At 49.4% G+C, this 21,292-nt stretch overlaps 3 protein-coding genes across 5 annotated transcripts in view; 1 reads left to right on the top strand and 2 right to left on the bottom strand.

The window, feature by feature from the left end:
• Positions 1 to 5,467: 5,467 nt before the first annotated feature.
• MRPL27 (mitochondrial ribosomal protein L27) lies at positions 5,468 to 10,735 on the bottom strand. Its single transcript, XM_023204446.2, has 4 exons — positions 10,659 to 10,735; positions 7,989 to 8,120; positions 7,565 to 7,632; positions 5,468 to 5,902 (listed from the first exon to the last, which is right to left on the bottom strand). Exons 1-4 carry the CDS (start codon positions 10,696 to 10,698, stop codon positions 5,696 to 5,698), a joined length of 447 nt encoding a protein of 148 aa, XP_023060214.1. The 5' UTR covers positions 10,699 to 10,735; the 3' UTR covers positions 5,468 to 5,695.
• A 12-nt stretch (positions 10,736 to 10,747) lies between these two features.
• On the top strand, positions 10,748 to 19,465 carry EME1 (essential meiotic structure-specific endonuclease 1). Of its 3 annotated transcripts, none has more exons than XM_023204449.2 (9): positions 10,748 to 10,805; positions 12,731 to 13,532; positions 13,615 to 13,742; positions 16,614 to 16,700; positions 16,793 to 16,914; positions 17,082 to 17,238; positions 17,467 to 17,582; positions 18,322 to 18,511; positions 18,775 to 19,465. In XM_023204449.2, exons 2-9 carry the CDS (start codon positions 12,755 to 12,757, stop codon positions 18,949 to 18,951), a joined length of 1,755 nt encoding a protein of 584 aa, XP_023060217.2. In that variant the 5' UTR covers positions 10,748 to 10,805; positions 12,731 to 12,754; the 3' UTR covers positions 18,952 to 19,465. The 3 variants fall into 3 exon arrangements, with proteins under 3 accessions (XP_023060217.2, XP_023060216.2, XP_023060218.2); XM_023204448.2 differs by having other exon boundaries at positions 17,052 to 17,238; XM_023204450.3 differs by having other exon boundaries at positions 10,757 to 10,805; positions 17,121 to 17,238.
• Positions 19,244 to 21,292, bottom strand: part of LRRC59 (leucine rich repeat containing 59) — a 15,326-nt gene continuing 13,277 nt past the window's right edge. The window contains exon 7 of the mRNA XM_023204452.2: positions 19,244 to 21,245. Coding sequence (XP_023060220.1) covers positions 20,998 to 21,245 — 248 coding nt within the window. The 3' untranslated portion in view covers positions 19,244 to 20,997. The remainder of the gene's footprint in view (positions 21,246 to 21,292) is intronic.

Below are 21,292 nucleotides of genomic sequence, written 5' to 3'. Positions count from 1 at the left end.
GCAGCAGCCTTCAGAAAGAGGCAGGAAGCCTCCAGAGCCACTCAGTCACTACACTCCTGCTCACATAAGAGCCTGGCCGGGCAGGTAAGTAGGAAGGAACTAATGGCAAGAATTCGAAGGAAAGAGTGCTTAGGTTCGGAGGCTAAGATTATTCATTTTTTTCTGGCTCCTATTTTAGTGAACATCTGAAGCTACACCCTGGTTCTCTAGAATTTTGGGATTTTTGTTTCCCAGTATCAACTCTCAGGTCAATAAAGAGGAAAAATTAACAACTAGGTTCAGCATTTTAGGCACAGGCAGTAAATATTAGAACACTTAGACTTTGCTGCCCAAGAGCTCACAAACTAGCTGGTGGGTTTAACCTGGGCTATGGCTGTGCTGTGTTAGCCTAGCACAACAGTTTTCAAAGTAGTAGTAGTATTTTTAGAGACAGGGTCTGGCTCTGTTGTTCAGGCACGATCATGATCATAGCTCACTGTAGCCTTGACCTCCTGAGCTCAAGCGATCCTCCTAAGTAGCTAGGGCCACAGGTGTGCACCACCATGCCTGGCTTTTTTTCTTTCTTTTCTTTTTCTTTTTTTGGTAGAACAGGGGTCTCTCTCATGTTGCCCAGGCTAGTCTCAAACTCCTGGCCTCAAGCAGTCCTCCTGCTCCAACCTCCCAAAGCATTGGGATGACAGGCATCAGCCACTACTCCTGGCCTCAAAGTACCATTAAAAAAAAAAAAAAAAAAAAAAAAAAAAAAAAAACCCTTAGGTAGGACATGCACTTGCTGCATCCCTGTCCTTCTCCACCATATTAGATCAGGTCGTAGTTAGCCATTATTGTCACCTGCTGTAAACACTTTGAGTTTACATTCTTCAACTCAAGTGAGTTGTGATCCTGACAGAGGATTCTGGTTTAATGGGTCTGAGGTGGCCACCCACAATGGTATGCTTTTAAAGCTCCTCAGACCTTTCTAACAAGCAGGCAGGCAGAACTAGGGAAGCGTAGCCCCACCCCTGCTGCTCTGGCAGGCCTGTCTTGGCCCCACTGAGTTCGAAGCACTGCAGGACCCAGGACCCAGGACCAGGTTCCAGGACTCCTCCTGACAGGTTCAGAGGGCAGGCTTGGGGGTGGAGGCGCTCCTCTCCCATTCTCTCCCCTGTTCAGGTCACTGAGGTGAGTGGGAGCCCAGCTTTGCCGCCCGAGTTCCTAGCAGACAGTGTTCTCTACCCCCTCACCTTTCTGTAGGGTTAGCTCAGCCTGGAGGCTTGGGTTTTTTGAGGTTTTGAAATCCACTCCAGGCTGGGCCCCTGGGTTTAAGTTCAGGATTTGGGCCAGGTAGGACACAGAGTGGGGGCAGGGAACGGGTGCAGGCAGGCTGGGCACCCAGAGCTACACAATAACCGCTTTGGAGGGAGGAGAGAAGCCTGGGCAGAGAGGCTTTTGTATTTCATGGCCTGGCGTACCCGGTTTCCAGGACAACCATGGACACCACGGTTCTGTTAGAGGTGGAAGCCAAGACCAGAGGACAGCCAATTGACATCCAGAGCCCAGTTACCTGGGCCAATGGGAAGTGGAGGTGGGCAGTGGGGCTGGGAGGGATCTGGGACTGAGAAGTGCGGAGATCTGGGCGAGTTGGAGTCCCACTGGCTGTCAGGTTCAGCAGAAGCAGGGCCTGTTCCTCCCAACCCCTGCTCTGAAGGTTGCAGCGGGACCCTCATAGCCGCCAGGCCTGCAGAGGCAGGAGAGGCCGAGAGCCTGGAAAACTGCTTACAGATGCACCTGCTCTGAATGAAGCTGTTCCTCCAAGCCAGGGTTCCCAGGGAGGGGTGTGGCACCTCGGGGAGGGTCAGCCCTGTGGCCCTGCTGGCTGCCCTCAAGGCTGATGCCCTTTTCTGGCATCCCCTGCCACTGCTTCTCCGTGTGCAGACATCACCATGGACAACAGCCTCCTAGCCATAGTCATGGCCACCGGTGAGTACCTACTGCCATTCCATGTCCCAGGGGTGGGGCAGAGGCACCCTTGGCCCCTCACCGTAGGCAAAGCCCAGCTTCTTCATCTATAGGGTCACCTCAAGCAACAGCCCTCCCCAGCTAAGACTTGAGAAGTATGCTGTGCACGGCTGGCCTTTGATCCCTCTGGTCCCTTCCCTGTGCCAGGTCCTATGATGCCACAATCTTTGGTAATGAGAGGGGCTGGGCATCAGGGGCTGTTGAGCTGGGCTCTTGGGTCCTCTCCTGCCTCCTCAGATCCACTGTTTCTCAGGGTATCTGCTCCATCCCCTCCCTTTGTGTCTCTGTAAAATCTCCCTTACACACATCACCCCCTGGGCTGCAGGCAGAGAAGTGACAGGGCTACTCTGCTCCCCCTCACAAATCTCTGCCCCAAGGACTTGATGCTGTAGCAAAAAGGAAGCTGCCTGCACCTCAGTTTGCCTTGTTAAGCTGGTATCAGTCCCAGCCAGGTCATTCCTACACCAGCTTTTGGAGTGAATTCCAATCTGGTGAGGAAATGGGCCTGCACGTGCTGGGTCCAGGCTGCCCCTTGATGGTGCCTCTGGGGGGAGGGCAGCCTCATCTGCGGTGTTCATCATGGCCATCCTGCTGCTGCTGCTGCTGCTGCTGCACCAGAGCGACCCCCAGTGCTGCCAGGTCCTCTGCACCTGCCACTTCTTCCGGAGTCCCAGCCAATACGTAAGCACCCCGACCCACCAACCCCTTGCCTTCATGGCCCCCACCCCCGACCCAAATCCTGACAAAAGGGCACCTGTCCTCTGACCAAGGAGAAACAATTGTTCAGTATGGAAAGGGCCTTTGGAATCTTTCTCTGCAGCATCTAGCCTGGGTTCCCTCTGAGTCAGGGGAGCAGTGCGGAAAGGGTTAATAACATCTAGGCCCCTCCCTGACCATCGTTAAACATAACTCAGTGCAAGGAGCTGCTCAGTGAAGACAAGGTCTTTTTCCAGCTCCCAAGGGAAAGTACAGAACCCCGACTTCTGGAGGAGGGGGTAAGTGGCAACAACAGCACTGTCAGTCCTCTCCCCAGGGACAGCGTGCCAGATGGCATCCTGTACAGAAAGGAAACAAAATCTTCTGAGCTGCAGCCCCCCAGGCTCTGACACCATATCCCAACACTGGGCACCAGATAGGATGGAGGGGTAGGGACAGGAGGTGGTTTTCTCTGACTCCCCACCAAAGGTCATCAGACCTGGCTACCAGACGGTGGCAGAATGAGCTAGTGGCCAGAAAGGAGTGGATTCTCTTTACACCCTAGTCCTTTCCAGAAATGCTGAGGGTCTGAGCTTTGTGCCTTGGCCCAGGTGGAGAGGATTAAAGGGATGGAGAAAGGGGCATGGAGGGAAATAAAGGGTTTGGAATCTGCTGTCTTGCACACTGACCCTGAGCTTCACCTTGAGTTGTGCTTCATGATCCCAGGACTGCCCACCTCCCTGCTTCAGCACCATGGGATGCCACACCGAGGTCCAGCCAGTGGAAAGGAGCCGAGAGTCCCAGGGGATACAGGTGAGGACCCCTGGGCCTGCCACCTGGGATGGAGGAAGAAGTGTGTGCTGGGGTTGTGAAGCCAGGCCAGGGACCTAGTGTGGTTAAGGGGACTAAAAAGAATGCAGGGGAGGGGAAGGATGGGATGAAGACTGGAGAGGCTTCTTGGAGGAGAGGGAGGAGTGCACTACCCCTGAACTTAGGCTTGCTCTGGGGAAGAGGACCCAGACCACAGCTGGATAACGCTGGTGCAGGCCTCCCTGGCTCCCTTGGCTTTTCTTGGTCACAGGGCCACTCCCAGGTGGGTGAGGTATTCTGTGTGGGGCTGCCCAGGAGCCACCAGCTGCCCGTGGCAGCCAGCTTGCCTGCCAGGCTATGAGAGTGTTCAAAAGAAGGACCGGCAGCAACAGATTCACCAGCTGATTGCACAACGCGTCGGGCTCCGGGCCGCAGAGAGGTGAATGTCCAGCCTTCTCAGCCCTGGGTGCCCTGGCTAACCGGACTTCACTTACTGCATTTGAACACACAATACCCAATTAGAGGCCCTGGGGTCAGGAAAAGGGCCACTAGTGGAGAACTCAAGGATATGAGTGGAGGCCCCGGTTCACTTCTTGTGTAGATGGTGCAGACCCCAGCCCAGGGAGGCCTAACCAGAGGGGTTTCCATGGAGCCAACATCTCCAGGGGAGATGCAGAAAGCAACAGTCCAAAAAAAGGGTGTTGCATATATGGGAGGAGGGCAAGAAAGTGGCTAACACCTTTGCTCTCCCATTTCTTCAGCTGCCACCAAGCTATGAGGACGCCAGAAGGTCACTGCCTCCACTGCCGGCCTGCTGTGGCTCTACTCAGCCATCCCAGGAAGCAACCACCTGCCCTGCTCAGGGGAACACCACAGTGTAGGAGGGAGCAACCACCTCTGTCCGGCTCTTCCGCTTTCTCCAGGGGACTGGAAGGGAGAGCACTGAGCCTGTGGAGACAGCCCCCATCAATCTCCCCTGCCTAAAGACTACTCCAGCTGGGCCTTGGTACCTGATGCCCCAACACATGGTGCCAAAGTAAACCCCAGGTCACCTCTGCCAAGGATGTGCAGGAGGTGAGGAATCCAGGGTAATGTTCTGGGAAAACAAGATGACATGTTCAAGGCAGAACTCCAGAACTGGGAGGCTTCTCTGACCTCAATCCCTGGAGTACCTGCCTTCAAGGCAGAGTAGAGTCCCTGAAAGGAAGCCGCTGGACCCAACAGGCCCCTCTCTGGGACTGTAGCCAACACCACCTACCTCCAACAGCCAGGAATGATCATCCAAAATGAGATTTTCTTCCTGGCTCCTCAAAGCGAAGCCTCTACAGGTCCTGGCTGGGATGACAATAGAATGGCCTGACCCACTCTAAGCCCTCACTGAGTATTCCTGAAGCCAGATGCTTTGCTACTGTTTATCGTTTGAGATAAATCAAGAACCAGAAGAGAACGTGGGCTTGGTGGGCCTAGCTCTTCAGGTGAGCGGGAAGAAGCCATTTTGTTACCTACTCTGCCCTGCCACTGGAAAGACCTCGGCAGTCCAGGGCAGATGGGGCCTGACGGAGCCTCCCAGAAGCATATCCTGCCATCCCACAAGCTCTCTCTGCCCTAGACCTGGAGAGGTAGGGAAGAGGCTTTTCCGTGGCTATCTCTGGGGCTGCAGCCCCAGCTCCCTTTGCATGTGGCTATGGGAGAAGAACATGACTGTGATGCTTCCTTTACTGGCTACCCTCACCCCTCCTCCCAGGGCCCAGCCCCTGGCCTTTTCTGGGATCTAAGAGGGGAAGCAGCAATGACACCCTCAAGCACGAGCTCCCCTCCTTCCCCTCTGGAGGACAGTGCCAAAGCAAGTCCCCCTTCTCATTTCCTCACTCAGATACGCTCTTTCTTGCTTTGAGACTCCCCCTTGGTATGCACTAGAGAACCTGGGTAATGACCAACAAATCACTAGGCAGTTCCACCCAGGTGTGTCCCTAAATAGCATGCATTCATGACTCTGGCGCACTTTATTTTTGGCCCCAGGTCAGGTCTCCCAAAGGGTTTCCCAGCAGTCACTTCAGAGTCTCCTGCAGAGTCACCATGAAGCAGAACTTTTCCTTGGGAGGCCGTGTCGTCACCCCAACCCTTGACTTCTGGTATCACCATCTCCTGTCACCTGGGCTCCAGTCTCTGTCTGATGGCCTCAAACAGGACATCAAAGCATAGCTACCAGTTTGAAGGTGCCCTCCGGCTTGGCAGGAACCACGTGGACAAAAGTCTTGTAGAGTACAGCACCCTTGGGCAGCCTGGTGATCAGATCCACAGCCTCCGTGTTTCTGGGATGAGGCACGTAGACCTCCTTAGTGTAGCGGACTATCCCCTCTTCCAGGGCATACAGACATTTATTCTTTCCAAGACCCACCTGCAACACAAAGATCTGGTCAGCTGGTCAGCGAGGTGGTCCGTCTCAGAATTTTGGGACAGACTTCTCACACAGAGCCACATCCTGGGGCCGAAGAGGGGGATCAGAGAGTGCCATCTCAGGTTCCCTTTCCCACTGGCTGGCACTTCCAAACCTTCTGCTTCTTTACTGACTCATAACAAATGAGGGAAAAGAAAGCTCCAACAGCCAACATGGGTCACTGTTCAGTCCCAGGGGGCTGTTACCTGGAGCCATGTCTATGTAGCTGGTCAGAAGCCACGGTGGGCAGATCCCAAAACCCAGGAAGATGCCCTAAATCTTCACTTAAGACTTAAACAACACTAGAACTGTCATATTAAAACACTAGTTTGATGTAAATTTTCATCTAGGTAGTGATTTATAAAGTTTAGGCTCTATGGAAAATATAGACCAAAGCTATATGTATAATGCATATGCTAATAAAACAATCATACTATTGCATCAGCTAATACCCATGTAAGCCCTTTAATACACATTAAGTCATTTAATCCTCACCTTGTAAAAGAGGTATTATCTCCAACACCATTTTTCAGATGAGAAATACAAAGCAGACAGGTTAAACTACGTTGTATGTACAGTTTTTAACCATATTTTTTAGCTTTTTCTTTTAGAACTTCAGGCTGGGTGTGTGGCAAATTTTACCCTGGTAGTCCAGCACTATTCTCTGTCTCTCTGACTAAAAGAATGGGCTCTGGAGCCAGGATGTCTGGTTCAAATACCAGCACTGCTACTTACTCCTGTGTGGTCTTAGGCAAGTTTACCTCACTGTGCCTCCGTTTTTTTCATCTGTCAAATGGGGATAATATTAGCTACTTTACAGGATCAATTTGAGGATTAATGGTCAACAATCATAAAGGGCTTAGAATACCGTCCAGCTCAAAATATGTTAGCCTTGATTGTTGTTGACATAGCTACACATCTAATGTCTTAAGTTCTAAAAGGTAAAGCTACTACATATAAAATTATCCAAAAAGGGGTGAGGGCGGGGAAACTGTTTACAAAGGAAACTAATATTTAAAATAATGTGAAGAGTATAGTATCGTTCTGTCTCTGTAACAAAGAACTGTCCTACCCTATAAAAACGATGCCAACTTGCTGAAACTGAAATCCCCACCTGGTATGAACCTAATTTCTGGCACACTGAATTCTATTTCATTAAATTCAAGCTATCTTTCAACCATCTACAAGTAAGTCTATGCAAAGAGAGAGGTCTTATAATGAAAAACTAATAAATTGAAATTAGTTTCCCAAGACTAAAATAATATTTTAGATATCTTGTCCTCCAAGAACTGAGGGTTAGAAAGAAGAACCAAGAATACCAGGCCAACGCAACACCAAAGCAAAACATAGCGATCTGGGAGTTAGGCAGACCTGGTGCAAATCCCAGCAGTCACTTGCTCCTTCCACCCCCTCTAAGTCTCTGGTATTTCACCTGTAAAATGGAGACAATACCCACCTCACAGGGATACAGTAAGGAAGAAATGAGATCGTGTAGGCATGGGAATCAGCACAATGCTTGCCATTTGGTAAGCACCCAATACATGCAACTGTTACTACCATGCTTAGGGGCAAGGAGAGGTCATCCTAGAAAAGGAAAAAGGGGGCAGCAACAGAGCAACTCACATGGGCACCTGGGTGCCAGCGGAAATGGCGCTGTGTTCCAATGATGTTCCCAGCATGAACATAGTGACCTAGAAGAGAAGTCCACGGTGATTGGGGCAGCATAGCAAACTACCAAGAAAACAGGATGGCCCAAATGCTGCATACCAACTTCCAAGCCTGCCCCTGGCCAAAAACAACTCCCAGACAGTCCAACACAAGCATTGCAGGATCTGCCACCCAGCAGCTCTTATCTCTAGATTGCATGGTTATGGCTCACACCCACCCAACCTATGACCCTTCCTCAGGTCTTATCTGTTCCTTTAATCTGGAGCCAATTATGATGGTGAGGAAGAACAGGGCCAGGAACATGCAGGGTTCTTCTGCTCTCCTAAGGAACACCAGGACAGGGTGCAGCTGGGAACCGGATGCCAAGGCACATCCTCACCTTCCATTTTCTTGATGCCTAGGCGTTTGCCTGATGACTTTCCACCAAGGTTTCTGGAGCTACCACCTGTCTTCTTGGATGCATATCTGACAGCAAGAGCTGTAGCAGGAGTGGAGCTCAGCAAGGATGTAACTGCAAAGAAAACAGAAACATTGTTCAGACAGACAGGCTCAAACTATTTCTGCCTCAATGGGCCACATGCTAAGAGGTGAGAGGTGGTGGGGAGATGAGAAAGATGTGTCAGGGGAGCAGAAGTGCCACTGAGTATATTAGTTCTCAGGGAATACCGGTAGGTCCTTGGCTTTCTTCTTTTGGGGGATGGGGCGGGGGAGCAGTAAAACATAAATGGAAAAAAATAAACATCATGTGTTCTGGGTCCTGACACATTTAGTCTAAATGTGCTGAGGAGAAATGGACACCACAGAGCTGCCTGCTTCAGAGGCTCACTCACCCTCATGCACCACGGAGGGGACAGAACAGACTTGGGAAGCCCAGCACATCCAGAGAGGCTTCTGTTTCAGGCTCACTCATGACTTTTTCTTTTTTTTTAAGACGGAGTTTCGCTCTTGTTGCCCAAGCTGGAGTGCAATGGGCGCAGTCTTGGCTCATTGCAACCTCCGCCTCCCGGGTTCAAGCGATTCTCCTGCCTCAGCCTCCCAAGTAGCTGGGATTACAGGTGTGTGCCACCACGCCCGGCTAATTTTTTGTATTTTTAGTAGAAACGGGGTTTCACCATGTTAGCCAGGCTGGTCTGGAACTCCTGACCTCAGGTGATCCCAAAGTGTTGGGATTACAGGCCTCACCCATGACTTTCTCAGCTATTCACTCATCCACTGCTCACCAAATACTAGTAAACCAAAAGGATGGCTGGTCTGAAGGTGGTTCCCACAGGGTCCTGGCCATTTCAGAAGGCTGGGCTCTTTCTTCTCAAAGCACATCAAGCAGAGGTCCAACCATGACCCACACATTGCCCTTGTTAATCTGACCCCTCCATACTCATTCCAAAGTGCTCAATAGCATTCATTTGAAAAAGTAAAACGAACTAAAATTCATACTAAGATGGTAGTCCCTTGCTGTAGGACAAGCTTAGGGATGCAACTCCTTGCCTGCAGGTCTCCAGACACAGCCATGATTTAAGGCCCATGCCAGTGTCTTTAGAGAAGCTTTGTGGGTCTCTGGAGCCTGTAAGTTCAGAGTTCCTGAAGCCTGGGTTTCTGACACTTCCATGACAACACAGACTAGCTGGAGCAAAGGACCAGAGATAAGGACTCAGAAAGACAACAAGTTAAATGCCCAGCACCAGGATCTACCTACCTTTAAACATCTATTCATTCATTTACATACTTACTAAGCTCAGGAGCTGGGCTTTTACTTTACTTACATTATCTCATTCACAAATCTTTGCTCTTCACCCTACTCTCCATCCTCCTCCTCAAAGTAAATGGTGCTACCATTCAGCCAGTTGCTTAGGCAGAAACCACAGTCACTGCGGACTCCTTCTCTTTGCTGACCTCACATATTCAGTTCACCAGCAAGCTCTGTGGATGCTAACTCCAAAACAGATCTCAAATTCATCCATTTTCCTCCAAGTTCACTGCCACCACAAACGTCTTGGCTAAATCCTCTCTGCTCAGGGCTATTACGGCTTTCCATCTGATTTCCTCATTTCCACTCCTATCCCCTTTAAATTTACATAACAGGAATAGTTTGCTTCTCAAAATGTAGAACTGGCTCAAGTCACTCTCCTGTCCCTCACTCTACACAGGGCTAGGTCTCCTGTCATTCTTTTTTTTTGGGGGGGGTGGGGTGGGGTGGGGATAGGGCCCCATTCTGTCACCCAGGCTGGAGTGCAGTGGTATGAACATGGCTCACTGCAGCCTCGACCTCCCGAGCTCAGGTGATCCTCCCACCTCAGCCTCCTATGTGAGACCACAGGCAAGCGCCACCACACTAAGCTAATTTTTGTAATTTTTGTAGAGACGGGGTTTTGCCATGTTGCCCAGTTGGTCTTGAACTCTTGGGCTCAAGCGATGCGCCCGCCTCGGCCTCCCAGTGTTGGGACTACAGGCAGAAGCCATCATGCCCCGCCTCCTGTCATTTTTTAGTTCTTAAATGTTATCTCCTCAGAAGACTTCCTTCACCGTTCAATCTAAGAAAACACACACACTCATTTTCTTTCTTCACAGCACTTGCCAGTTTACAACTACTGTATGTGTTCCTTTATTGGCTTATGCACCAGAGAGAATCGTTCGGGGGCTAGAAGCCATGTCTTCACGTTTTCTGCTGATTTTCTGAACACCTACCACCGTGTCTACCACAAAGTAAGACCTCAATCTGTTGAATGAATAGATTACTTTTTTCATCCCCAATGTACCATTGTTACTAATACTTATACAGAGAAAGGATCCACCCAAACCCCCAACCGCCAAGGAAACCGTCCGTGCTCCTGAGGCAGGGGAAGACCAAGTGCTCCTCCAACTCCCCCACTCATGGTTCCACCCAGGATGTGTCGCGTGACCAGCGACAGCGTCCCTCAAAACTGGAGTGGCCTACACACTTCCCCTCGCATCCAGGGTCCTCCGCGGGGATCAGTATCACCTCCTTCTCTCCCTGCGGGAGCTCCACTCTGCCTCCCCGCCTCGCCCCGCTCTGACCACTGCGTCCCATTACCAGCTGTTGGGGTCCTCAGCGCCAGCACCACAGACGCCATGTTTGCGTTCACTCACTTCCGGTCTCGGAAAGGTTCTACTTCCGCTATCAGGAGATCTACTTCCGGGCCCTGCGTAGCAGATGAAAGAGCGGCGGGAGAAGTTGCAGGTGAGCGTACTCGGCCGCAGGCCAGCGGATTGGTCGGGACTTCCTTCCTGAGCACCGCTCTGCGGAGTCTTGGTGGCTAGGGCTTCCAGGAGCCTCTACCGCGGACCGCCAGCCTGAGAGGCGCGGAGCTTGTCGGCCAGGGGCCCGCTTATCTGCAAATGAGGGGCCCGCTGATCACCCTCATTTGCAGATGTCAACGGAGGCCCAGCGAAGGGTCAGAGATGAGGCCCCCTCCCTAGTCATTCAACTTACTTTATTCAGCCAGCTGTGTGCCAGATGCTATACTAAGCGCGGTGGATGCATTATTTTATTTAATTCTCACCACCTTATAAAATGGGTGCTGTTATCATCCCTGTTTTACTAAGGAAGAAACTGAGGCCTAGGCAGGTTACATGTCTCCTCCTGGGTCATACCTACAGTGTTAGTAAATGTTCCAGGAATGATTAGCTTTGCATATGACCCAGCAGTTTTACTCCTAAGTATATACACGAAAGGGATTTGAAAACATACCCCCACAAAAAGTTGTACATCAGTGTTAATAGCAGCATTACTCATAATAGCCAAAAAAATGGAAACAAATTAAATGTCCAAGTGATGAATGGATACACAAAATGTAGCGTATCCGTACAATGGAATATTATTCAGTCACGAAAAGCAATTAAGTACTGATACAGGCTACATCATAGATAAACCTTGAAAACATGCTGAGTGAAAAAAGTCAGGCACAAAAGGCCACATATTATATGATTCTATTTATATGAAATATCCAGAATAGGCAAATGCATAGAGACAGATGTATGGTTGCCAGGAGCTGGGGAGAGGGAGGGAATGGACAGTGACTGCTTAATGGCTGCAGGAATTCTTTTTGAGGTGATGAAAATAGTGATGATGGTTGCACAACATTGTGAATATACTAAAAAACTACTGAATGTACACTTTTAAAAGGATATTGTGCTGTGCAAATTATATCTCTATTTTTATTTTTATTTTATTTATTTTTCTTTAAAGCAGGGTCTCATTCTGTCACCCAGGCTGGAGTGCAGTGGTGCAATCACAGCTCATTGCAGCCTTGACCTCCTAGGCTCAAGCGATCCTCCCACCTCAGCCTCCTGAGTATCTGGGACTACAGGTGTGAGCTACCACACCCAGCTAATTTTTGTATTTTTTTGTAGAGACGAGTTCTCACTATGTTGCCCAGGCTGTTCTTGAACTCCTGGACTCAAGTGATCCTTCTGCTTTGGCCTCCCAAAGTACTGGGATTATAGGCATGAGCTACCATGACCAGCCTATATCTCAATTTTTAAAAAGAACAGTTTTTGGCCAGGTGCAGTGGTTCATGCCTGTAATCTCAGCACTTTGGGAGGCCAAGGCGGGCAGATCACTTGAGGTCAGGAGTTCAAGACTAGCCTGGCCAGGATAATGAAAACCCGTCTCTACTAAAAATACAAAAATTAGCCAGGCGTGATGGTGGGTGCCTGTAATCCCAGCTAGGCTGAGGCAGGAGAATCGCTTGAACCTGGAAGTGAGGTTGCAATGAGCCAAATTGTGCCACTGCACTCCAACCTGAGTGCCAGAGCGAGACTCCATCTCAAAAAAGAATAACTTTTGACATCTCCATTTCAAATGTGAAGATCAACAAGGGTGTGGAGGTGTTAAATCTTGTTACCACCTCCCCCCATTAAAATTTTGTAATGGTAACTCTACTTTGTTTATACCTCAACTTGACCTGGAAAGAATTTGAGGAGGATTCCTGTTAGATTACCAAGAGTTAGAGTTCCAGATTCAATGTGTTGGGACCATGTTATATTTCTCTGTTTCTGTATTCTCTGTATCTTGTATTTATGTCATAAAGCCTGGCTATGGAACACAGCTGGTGGACTGAATTGAATCCTCTAGTCTGTGTCTTATGTCTCTTTTCCTTTTAGGGAATTATTTGATAGCACATACTGATGGCTCTGAAGAAGTCGTCACCCTCACGAGATTCTGGTGATAGTGACTCTGAGGAGTTGCCAACATTTGCCTTTCTGAAGAAGGAACCATCTTCAACAAAGAGGAGACAGCCTGAGAGGGAGGAGAAGATTGTAGTGGTTGACATCTCAGATTCTGAAGCCTCCTGTCCTCCAACACCAGGGTTACTTTCACCACCTGTGTCAGACACAGTTGAAACTGTCACACAAACGCGGCCAGTCAGGTTGCTAAGCAGTGGAAGTGAAGATGAAGAAGAATTTATTCCTCTGGCTCAAAGGCTTACATGTAAGTTTCTGACCTACAAGCAACCGAGCCCTGAGGACTCTAGCTCCCCAATTAAAAGTGTTTTGGATCATCGAAATAATGAAGGTGTATCACGTGACTGGAAAGAGCAGCCCTTTCCAACGATCCCTGAAGTTCCTCTCCATGACACCCCAGAGAGGAGTGCAGCAGATAACAAGGACCTGATCTCAGATCCATGCCGTCAGCTTCCAGCCTACCCCTCTACCTGCCCTGGCCAGAGCAGCAGCTTGGTAGTAACCAAAGCAAATTCTGACATCCTCCCACCACAGAAGAAAACCAAGCAGAGTCAGAAGGTCCAGGGAAGAGGCTCACAGGGATGCCGGCAGCAGAGACAAGCAAAGCAGAAGGAAAGCACCCTGAGACGACAGGAAAGAAAGAATGCAGCACTGCTTACCAGGATGAAAGCCCGGAGGCCAGAGGAATGCTTAAAACACATCATTGTGGTGCTGGATCCAGGTCCTCACGTGTATCTTTGTCCTGTGCTGAGTTATCTGCTTTCTGGACCACCCACTGACAGTCCCTTTTCTATCTGTTGCAGTGCTTTTACAGATGGAAGGTGGGGGCCAGCTCCTGGGAGCACTGCAGTCCATGGAGTGCTGCTGTGTGATTGAGGCGCAGGCCGTGCCTTGCAGTGTCACTTGGAGGAGAAGGGCTGGGCCGTCTGAGGTAGGGGTTTTCTGGCTGACATTTCCTCCTCCTCCTCCCCTTGCAGTTACAGGATAAATATGCTTTTATTTCAAAGGATACTTAGCAGTCAGGGCCCCAGCAGGAAGACAGATGGCATATTCAACTCAGGGTAATTGAAGGAAGATTGAATAAAGGGACTGTTTGCCAAGGCATGGGCAGGGTACGAGGAAACTACTAGTGACAGCATGGTACCTCACAGTAATAACAGCACAACTTAACAGTTTTTCGACCTCAGAATTATTGACATTTTAGATTGGAGAATTCTTTGTTTTAGGAGCTGTCCTGTGATTTGCCAAATGTTTAGCAGCATTCCTGGCCGCTATCTACTAATGTACCCCTCTCAGTCATGACAATAAAAAATGTCTGCAGACGTTGCCAGATGTGATTTGTGGGGAAAAATCACCCCCGGTTGAGAACCATTGGCATAGCTGTTACCATCCCTATGCCTGAAGGGATGAGGGGAAGGAGTGGTTAACAGAATCCAGGAGAGAGAAATGGAGAGAGGACCACCTTGAGCGAAGCTATGAGCTGCCATAGAGGGGGACAGCAAACCCTAGGTGACCCCACTGGGAGGGAGCCAGGGGAGAAATACCCTGACTTCACTTTCCTCCTTCCCACTAGTCCTCTCCTCGGGTTCCCCGCTGGTGACACCCAGCTGGGAGCCAGAAGACGTGTGGGCCCTGTGTTTTTTGTAGAGATCGTAGAGTGGAGCTTGTATATTTGGTAGAGACGCGGTTTTGCCATGTTACCCAGGCTGGTCTTGAACTCCTGAGCTCAAGCAATCTGCCTGCCTTGGCCTCTCAAAATGCTGCGATTACAGGTGTGAGCCACCTTACCTGGCACTAAGATTCTTTATCTCACCAGAAGCATCTTGTATGAAAAAAGAAAAAAAAAAGTATTTTTTCCTCTCTTTGATTTCTTTTTTGCATCTTATAACTTTCTCAGTAACACAGGACAGTTCTCCACACTTTTTACTCTGGGGGTATTAGCAAGCCTTTATATTCATAGAGCAGCTTACCCTCTCAAGGCACTCCCACATTCTCTCTTGTGTTTCTGTCAGTTAACATCTCGGTGTAAAACCCATTGTGTGCCTTGTTTACTGAGTAAGGAGAAACCGCCTTTAGGAATAAGGTGGGGCTTGCTGGAGCAATACTGCTAAAAGGTTTATGGAGATGTTTGCATATGCATCTCAAGGCACAGCATTTTCCTTTAAACTTATTCATGTTACAGGGATTTTTGTTCATATGTCTTACTGCTGATTTCCTCCCTACAATGATCCTATTTTCTAGCTACTCCCTTATTTTTTAGATGGTAAAGATAATTATCAATAAATACTAAGGGAACTCAGAGGCCGGTGCCAGTGTGGGTCCTCTGAAAACACAGCACTGGTCCCCTGGGTCCCGCTTTTCTTTCTCTATACTTTGTCTCTGTGTATTATTTCCTTTTCTCAAGTCTCTCGTCCCACCTAACGAGAAGCACCCACAGGTGTGGAGGGGCAGGCCACCCCTTCACTATAGGGTAGGACTTCTCCCCACATCACAGGTAGGGAAACTGGGGCCCAGAAGAGTTAAAAGCCTTGTTGAGGATCACAACGGGAATGAGAACCCAGAGCTCCCCCGACCTATACTTTGCTGTAGTATAGGTCTTGCTTTGCTTATAGGGACCCAATCAGAACTAACTTTCTATAAAAGTCCTGCTCCCCAATTACTCCATAATACTGTACTGCTGGAGGATTGTTGGCCTTGAGGCATCCTTGACTTTGATTATGCCCTACCTGTGACAAACAGGAGGTGCTCTCATAAACTGAAGTTTCCCTTGTGATTCTTGTCTTTGTCACAAAAAAACCTACCTGTTTGTAAGGGCCACTCAGCTCACGGCATCTACCTTCAAAGCCAGAGTCATTTACTTGTACTAAATCCTTTGAAAGAGTTTCCCTTTCCTCCATTCCCCTATTCAAAATGTACAGAACAAATTGGCCCCAGCCCCTTTCAACTTGCTATGTTCCTTTCTCCTTTTTTTTTTTTTTTTTTTTTGAGACAGAGTTTCACCCTGCTGCCCAGGCTAGAGGGCAATGGCGTGGTCTCGGCTCACTGCAACCTCCACCATCTGGGTTCAAGTGATTCTCCTGCCTCAGCCTCCCGAGTACCTGAGATTACAGGCATGCACCACCAGGCCTAGCTAGTTTTTTTGTATTTTTAGTAGAGACAGGGTTTCACCATGTTGGCCAAGCTGGTCTCAAACTCCTGACCTCAGGTGATCCGCCCACCTAGACTTCCCAAAGTGCTGGGATTACAGGTGTGAACCACCATGCCTGGCCTGCTGTGTTCCTTTTTTTTTTTTTTTAAGACGGAGTCTAGCTCTGTTGCCAGGTTGGAGTGCAGTAGTATGATCTCGGCTCACTGCAACCTCCGCCTCCCAGTTTCAAGCAATTCTCCTGCCTCAGCCTCCCGAATAGCTGGGATTACAGGCATGTGCCACCACACCCAGCTAATTTTTGTATTTTTAGTAGAGATGGGGGTTTCACCGTGTTGGCCAGGCTGGTCTCGAACTCCTGACCTCATGATCCGCCCACCTTGGCCTCCCAAAGTGCTGGGATTACAGGCGTGAGCCACCGCGCCCGGCTGCTATGTTCTTTTCTTATTCACTGTCTCTGAGATGCAGGGCACCAAGACTGAACAATTGAGGGCTGGGAGGGACAGCAACACTGTTTCTTGCCACAGTGACTTCATTCCAGAGGGATAATGCATAAGGGATGGGAGTTAGTTCATTCACCCAGAAGACCTGGGCCACTCTCACAGGTGCTCATTACCTGCTGACCTTCCCTGGGCTGTGTTCCGGGTACTTTGGCAGGACGGAGAGGACTGGGTGGAGGAGCCAACAGTCCTGGTGCTGCTCCGGGCAGAGGCATTTGTGTCCATGATCTACAATGGAAAGCAGGTAGGCAGAGCCAGAGGGTGGGAGGACATGGAACAGAGGGCTGACTCTTACTAGGAAGCAAGTATTAATGCAGTTTCTGCCCCTTCATGCAGGGAAGCCTGGACAGCACTATAAAAGGGAAGGAAACGCTTCAGGGCTTTGTAACTGACATCACAGCAAGGACAGCAGGGAAAGCTCTGTCACTGGTGATTGTGGATCAGGAGAAATGCTTCAGGTTTGGATTTGCCCTGGTGATTTCATGTTAAAAGGGGCAGCTCTTGGGCCAAGAGGGGTGAGTTTATTCTTCGCAGATGGAGGTCACTCTGCAAGGTAGTCTGTCTCTAACAAGCCCGGGGGGATGCTCTGGTCCAGTCTTCTTCCGCATCTTCTGCCTGACTTCAGCCTGGAGCTGCTGTCCTTTGATTTCCTCCCCTGCACCAGCACTCACAATCCTCCAAGCAAAGGGAAACAGGGAACAAATAAACAGACCAAGGAGAAGCAACAGAAACAACCAGAGGCCAGCGTAAGGTCCATGGTATCCAGGGTAGACGCTGAAGAGGTAAGAACGTCCTGTTGCCTGAATCGGGCTGGGTACTCACTGGTCACCTGAGACTTCCTTTTGATAGAGAATAAAATACCTGCTGCATACTGCTTTCTGCCTTGGCACTGAGAAAGAGAGAAGGTGCCAAACGGGGGGCCAAGGGGCTGGGGTGTGGCTTTAGTGGACAGTGACTTGCAGCTAGTCTCTCTCTACCCTTCCAGTCCATCGTTGCTTTTGGGTTTCTAGGCATTGGTGGATCTGCAGCTACACACAGAAGCCCAGGCTCAAATTGTGCAGAGCTGGAAAGAACTGGCCGACTTCACATGTGCATTCACGAAGGCTGTGGCTGAGACGCCCTTCAAGTGAGTAACCCCAGCAAGTCCAGCCTCCATGCTGGGCCTTGTCCTTTACCATGGCTCTTGCAGTCAAAGCAAATGTCCCTTTCCCCTCATCTCTGCAGTCAGCCCATTGTCTCTCAAGCTGGAGACAGAAGGAGCTGACCTGATGCTGGGGATTCTTGGGAAGAGTCCTCAAGCCTAGGCCCTTTTCAAATATTCTCCTTTCACTTATGTGTCAGTATGTGTTCTGCAGGCTGACATCATAGGCCAGGTTACCATAGGCCAAGTTGCCAGGATTAATTACAGGTCAGATCACAATGTAATAAGCACTCGGAAAGCAAATTTTTAGCCTACTTAGTTCAAGGAGTGTTCATTGTCAGAATTTAAAATAAGTAAATGACCTCAGAGACAATCCAGTCCAAGTCTTATTTTATACTTGAGGGGACTGAGGCCTGAAGAGATTGACTTGTCTAAGGTCCTAGCAGTGAGAAGAACCAGAAATAGACTCCAGATTGCCAAATATCAAAAGAATCTGGTACCTTTTCTTCTACTAAAATGGACTAGATGGAGTTTTTAAATGAATTAGCAACTGGCACTATACCTGGGAACAAAGTGAGCAAATTGTCAAAGGCACAAAAAGGCCAGATGTAACATGGTGCCCACCTCTTCCAACGTCAGTGGGTGGGTTTTTCAGTTCCAACTTGAGGGAACAGGTGTAAGACCGTAATGAGCAACTTACAGCTCTCCAACTATGCCGTTGCAGGAAACTCCGAGATGAAACTACCTTCTCCTTCTGTGTGGAGAGTGACTGGGCTGGAGGGGTGAAGGTAGACCGTGCTGGCAGGGGTCTTGCACTGGTCTGGAGGAGACAGATTCAGCAGCTGAACCGAGTCAGCCTGGAGACGGCCAGTGCCGTTGTGGCTGCCTATCCCTCCCCACAGCTCCTGGCACAGGTATGCCGCCCCAGGGCTCAGGTCACTGCCCGTTAATGGCCTGCGAGTTCAGTGAGCCTCCAGATTCCCATGGACAACTGATGAGGGCCCACAAAGGCCTCACAGGTCAGCGGTGCAGGTCTGCTAAGATCACAGTTGCTAATGCTGACCCAGGGAGGGAGGACAGGTTCTCATGCCCCAAGCCAAGCGTAGCACCCTCTATGCTCATGGAGAAGGGATCACTGTGGATGGTACCATATTAAGAGGTCATCTACCACTTCCAGGCTTATCGGCAGTGTTTTTCGGAGCAAGAACGCCAGAATTTGCTTGCAGACATACAGGTGCGCCGTGGGGAAGGTGTGACGTCCACTTCTCGCCGCGTTGGACCAGAGCTATCCAGGCGCATCTACCTTCAGATGACCACTTTACAGCCACATCTCTCTTTAGATAGTGCTGACTGATTCTAGCCCTCAGGGATGGGATGTAAAGCTGGAAACTTCCACCTTCCCACCCTCGGAGCCTGACTGCAATGAAGAGACTGGCAGCACCTCCAATGAAGAGACAAGCCTAGGTGAGGCCCAGTCTTTCCTGGGTCTTGTTATTTGTGAAGGTCTGCCTGTCAGCTGGGGCAGAGACTGAAATACTGCCACCCACCTTTGGCATTTAATGTTCCTCTCCTGGCAAAAATTCACTGTCACAAACCACCCCCACTCCTACCCAGCCAACCCTCAAAACACAAAGGAACAAAGACAGTCCACTCAGACACGTATTTAATAACTGTAGAAATCCAAAAGAATTAGCATCAAATCTTGAAGTTGTGAGTGAAGCTGTGGGTTGGCTTGACTGGGCTCAGCCACTGAGCTGCCTCAACCGGCCAAGGAACGGGATTATGATGACTATGCAGACTTCTATATTGTCTTCATCTCATTGTATGTATTATATATTTAGTTTCAATAAAGCATTTGTACCAATGGCTCTGGAGCTTGGAGGAAGACTGAAGGAATGTGTAGTGATTCTGAGTAAGGTGTAGACCTACGCAGCAGAGCTATGGGGGAGAAGATTAACAAAGTCCTTTCTTCCAATATCAGGACAGTCATGAGTGGCAGTCCCATGCAAAAGGTCATTAGGGCTAAAAGGCCCTCTGTCTCTGAACTATGACAGATTCTTGCTCCCTCCGGGGGAGCCAAGGAGCTTGCAACTGGGAGTTTGCAGTGAATGAGCACCATGACACAGTCATTTCTGATCCCTCTATCCAGCTGTTGTGAAAAGATGAAGCAAAGGAGGTAAGAAAATGCTTACTCTAGCAGACAAGAGAATGGACAGTGCGATCCTTGTTTGTGCTAGTCATTGGGTGATGCACCACTTTTCAGCTCCATGATGCTACCTGTTTCCCTTCATTTCCTGTTTCCATTTATTCCCTTCAGTTATGGTCTAGAAACAAACAATTCTAAATCTCAGTGTCTTATGAAGCTGACACTTCAAAACCTGCAAAAGCAGGTTGCCTTTGAGGTATTTAGTCACACCAAATACAACTAGAGCTGTCATAGACAGTGTAGGTTTGCAGAGATCCACCTCCTTGCTTACTGGCAATTAGGGAATTAATGCTCTAAAATTGAGGCAAGGAGCCTGGACTGTTGCCATTTTATGGAAGCCACATAAGTTGGGCAGGACTCCACAGGAGCTGCCATGACGTGATGATAGCAAGAGATTTCTATCTCTGAGTCATGAAATCTGTCTACCATGAAAGATTCTATGCTTCGCCTGAGGAATGATCAATTCTGGTGTGAGTTCTAGTCTCTCAGGACATTATAAAGGAGGGAAAATGATGTAAAGGGAAGAAAGAATACCAGAGCGGGAATCCAGTTTTGCCTCAAACTAGCTGGGAGACTAGGCAAGTCATGGAAGACCTGTTTCTCTGTCTGCAAGTGTTACATTGGACTGGATGGTCATGAAGTCCCTTTCATAGCCAGAGATTTTGTGTGGCTGCTAAAATGCTTACATCTCTGAGGTCCTGAAGAAAACAGGAATACCCCTACCCCCCAATTTAGACTGGATTTACTGAGTGTGGTGTTTTAGTCCCCAAAAACTTCCTCCTGATCTGCCCTGATTCCCCAGGGAGGCATGAAAGAAAGGGTTTGTGGCATACAAAAGTAGAAATGTAGTGACAGCTGACCATTTAGTAGAAACGAACGAGCCTTGCCTTTACATAGCTTTGTCTAACAACTAGAAAAGGCTATGTTTTCTCTCTCCCCACCCCCAAGCCTACTCCTTTAGGCATGCAGGTAACTGCTCCCCCCGCCGCCACCTCCCATTTCTCCTCATTCCACCAGGGAACCCTGACTAAGGAACCAAGAAGTCCTACAAAGAGGAGGTCTCATGTACCCAATCTGCAGCCATTTGATGATGGCAGGTAGGTCTGATGCTAAAAAGAGGTTGTGTCCAGCAGAACCCAATTCCATAGGAATCCAAACTCCAAGGCTGGGAGGCAGCAGGTGCTGGGGACAAGCTCACTGCTGAGAGTCGGTCTGGAGGACCCACTGGAGGATCTCATGGCGGCGTAGACCCTGGACCGCATTGTCATAGATGGTGTTCACGCTGGTGCAGAGGGGCTGCTGCTGTAGCTCTGTCACCCGACAAGCAACCAGCCCTCCCGCCACACCAAATAGCAGCAGCAGCAGCAGCAGCTTCAGCACAGCCCAGGAACGAGTGTGCTTCCGGGGTGGTGGCTTGCGGGGACGGGAGCCGGACTTAGATTCTGGAGGAACAGTAACGGTAGACAAAACAAGTTCAGTCAGAGGAGAC

The sequence above is a fragment of the Piliocolobus tephrosceles genome, chromosome 16 (genome assembly GCF_002776525.5).
Source record: "Piliocolobus tephrosceles isolate RC106 chromosome 16, ASM277652v3, whole genome shotgun sequence".
NCBI lineage: Eukaryota > Metazoa > Chordata > Mammalia > Primates > Cercopithecidae > Piliocolobus > Piliocolobus tephrosceles.
This window is presented reverse-complemented; position numbering and strand designations above follow the sequence as displayed.

Bases quoted from the DNA above. Each gene is read 5' to 3' on its own strand.
- MRPL27 (XM_023204446.2), bottom strand. From the start codon at position 10,698: ATGGCGTCTGTGGTGCTGGCGCTGAGGACCCCAACAGCTG. The intron at 7,633-7,988 runs GTGAGGATGTGC...CTTCTCTTCTAG, and splicing joins AGGCATCAAGAAAATGGAAG to GTCACTATGTTCATGCTGGG. The intron at 5,903-7,564 runs GTGAGTTGCTCT...TTTGTGTTGCAG, and splicing joins GCTGGCACCCAGGTGCCCAT to GTGGGTCTTGGAAAGAATAA.
- EME1 (XM_023204448.2), top strand. From the start codon at position 12,755: ATGGCTCTGAAGAAGTCGTCACCCTCACGAGATTCTGGTGATAGTGAC. The intron at 13,533-13,614 runs GTCCTCACGTGT...TATCTGTTGCAG, and splicing joins CATTGTGGTGCTGGATCCAG to TGCTTTTACAGATGGAAGGT. The intron at 16,915-17,051 runs GTTTGGATTTGC...GCTCTGGTCCAG, and splicing joins GATCAGGAGAAATGCTTCAG to TCTTCTTCCGCATCTTCTGC.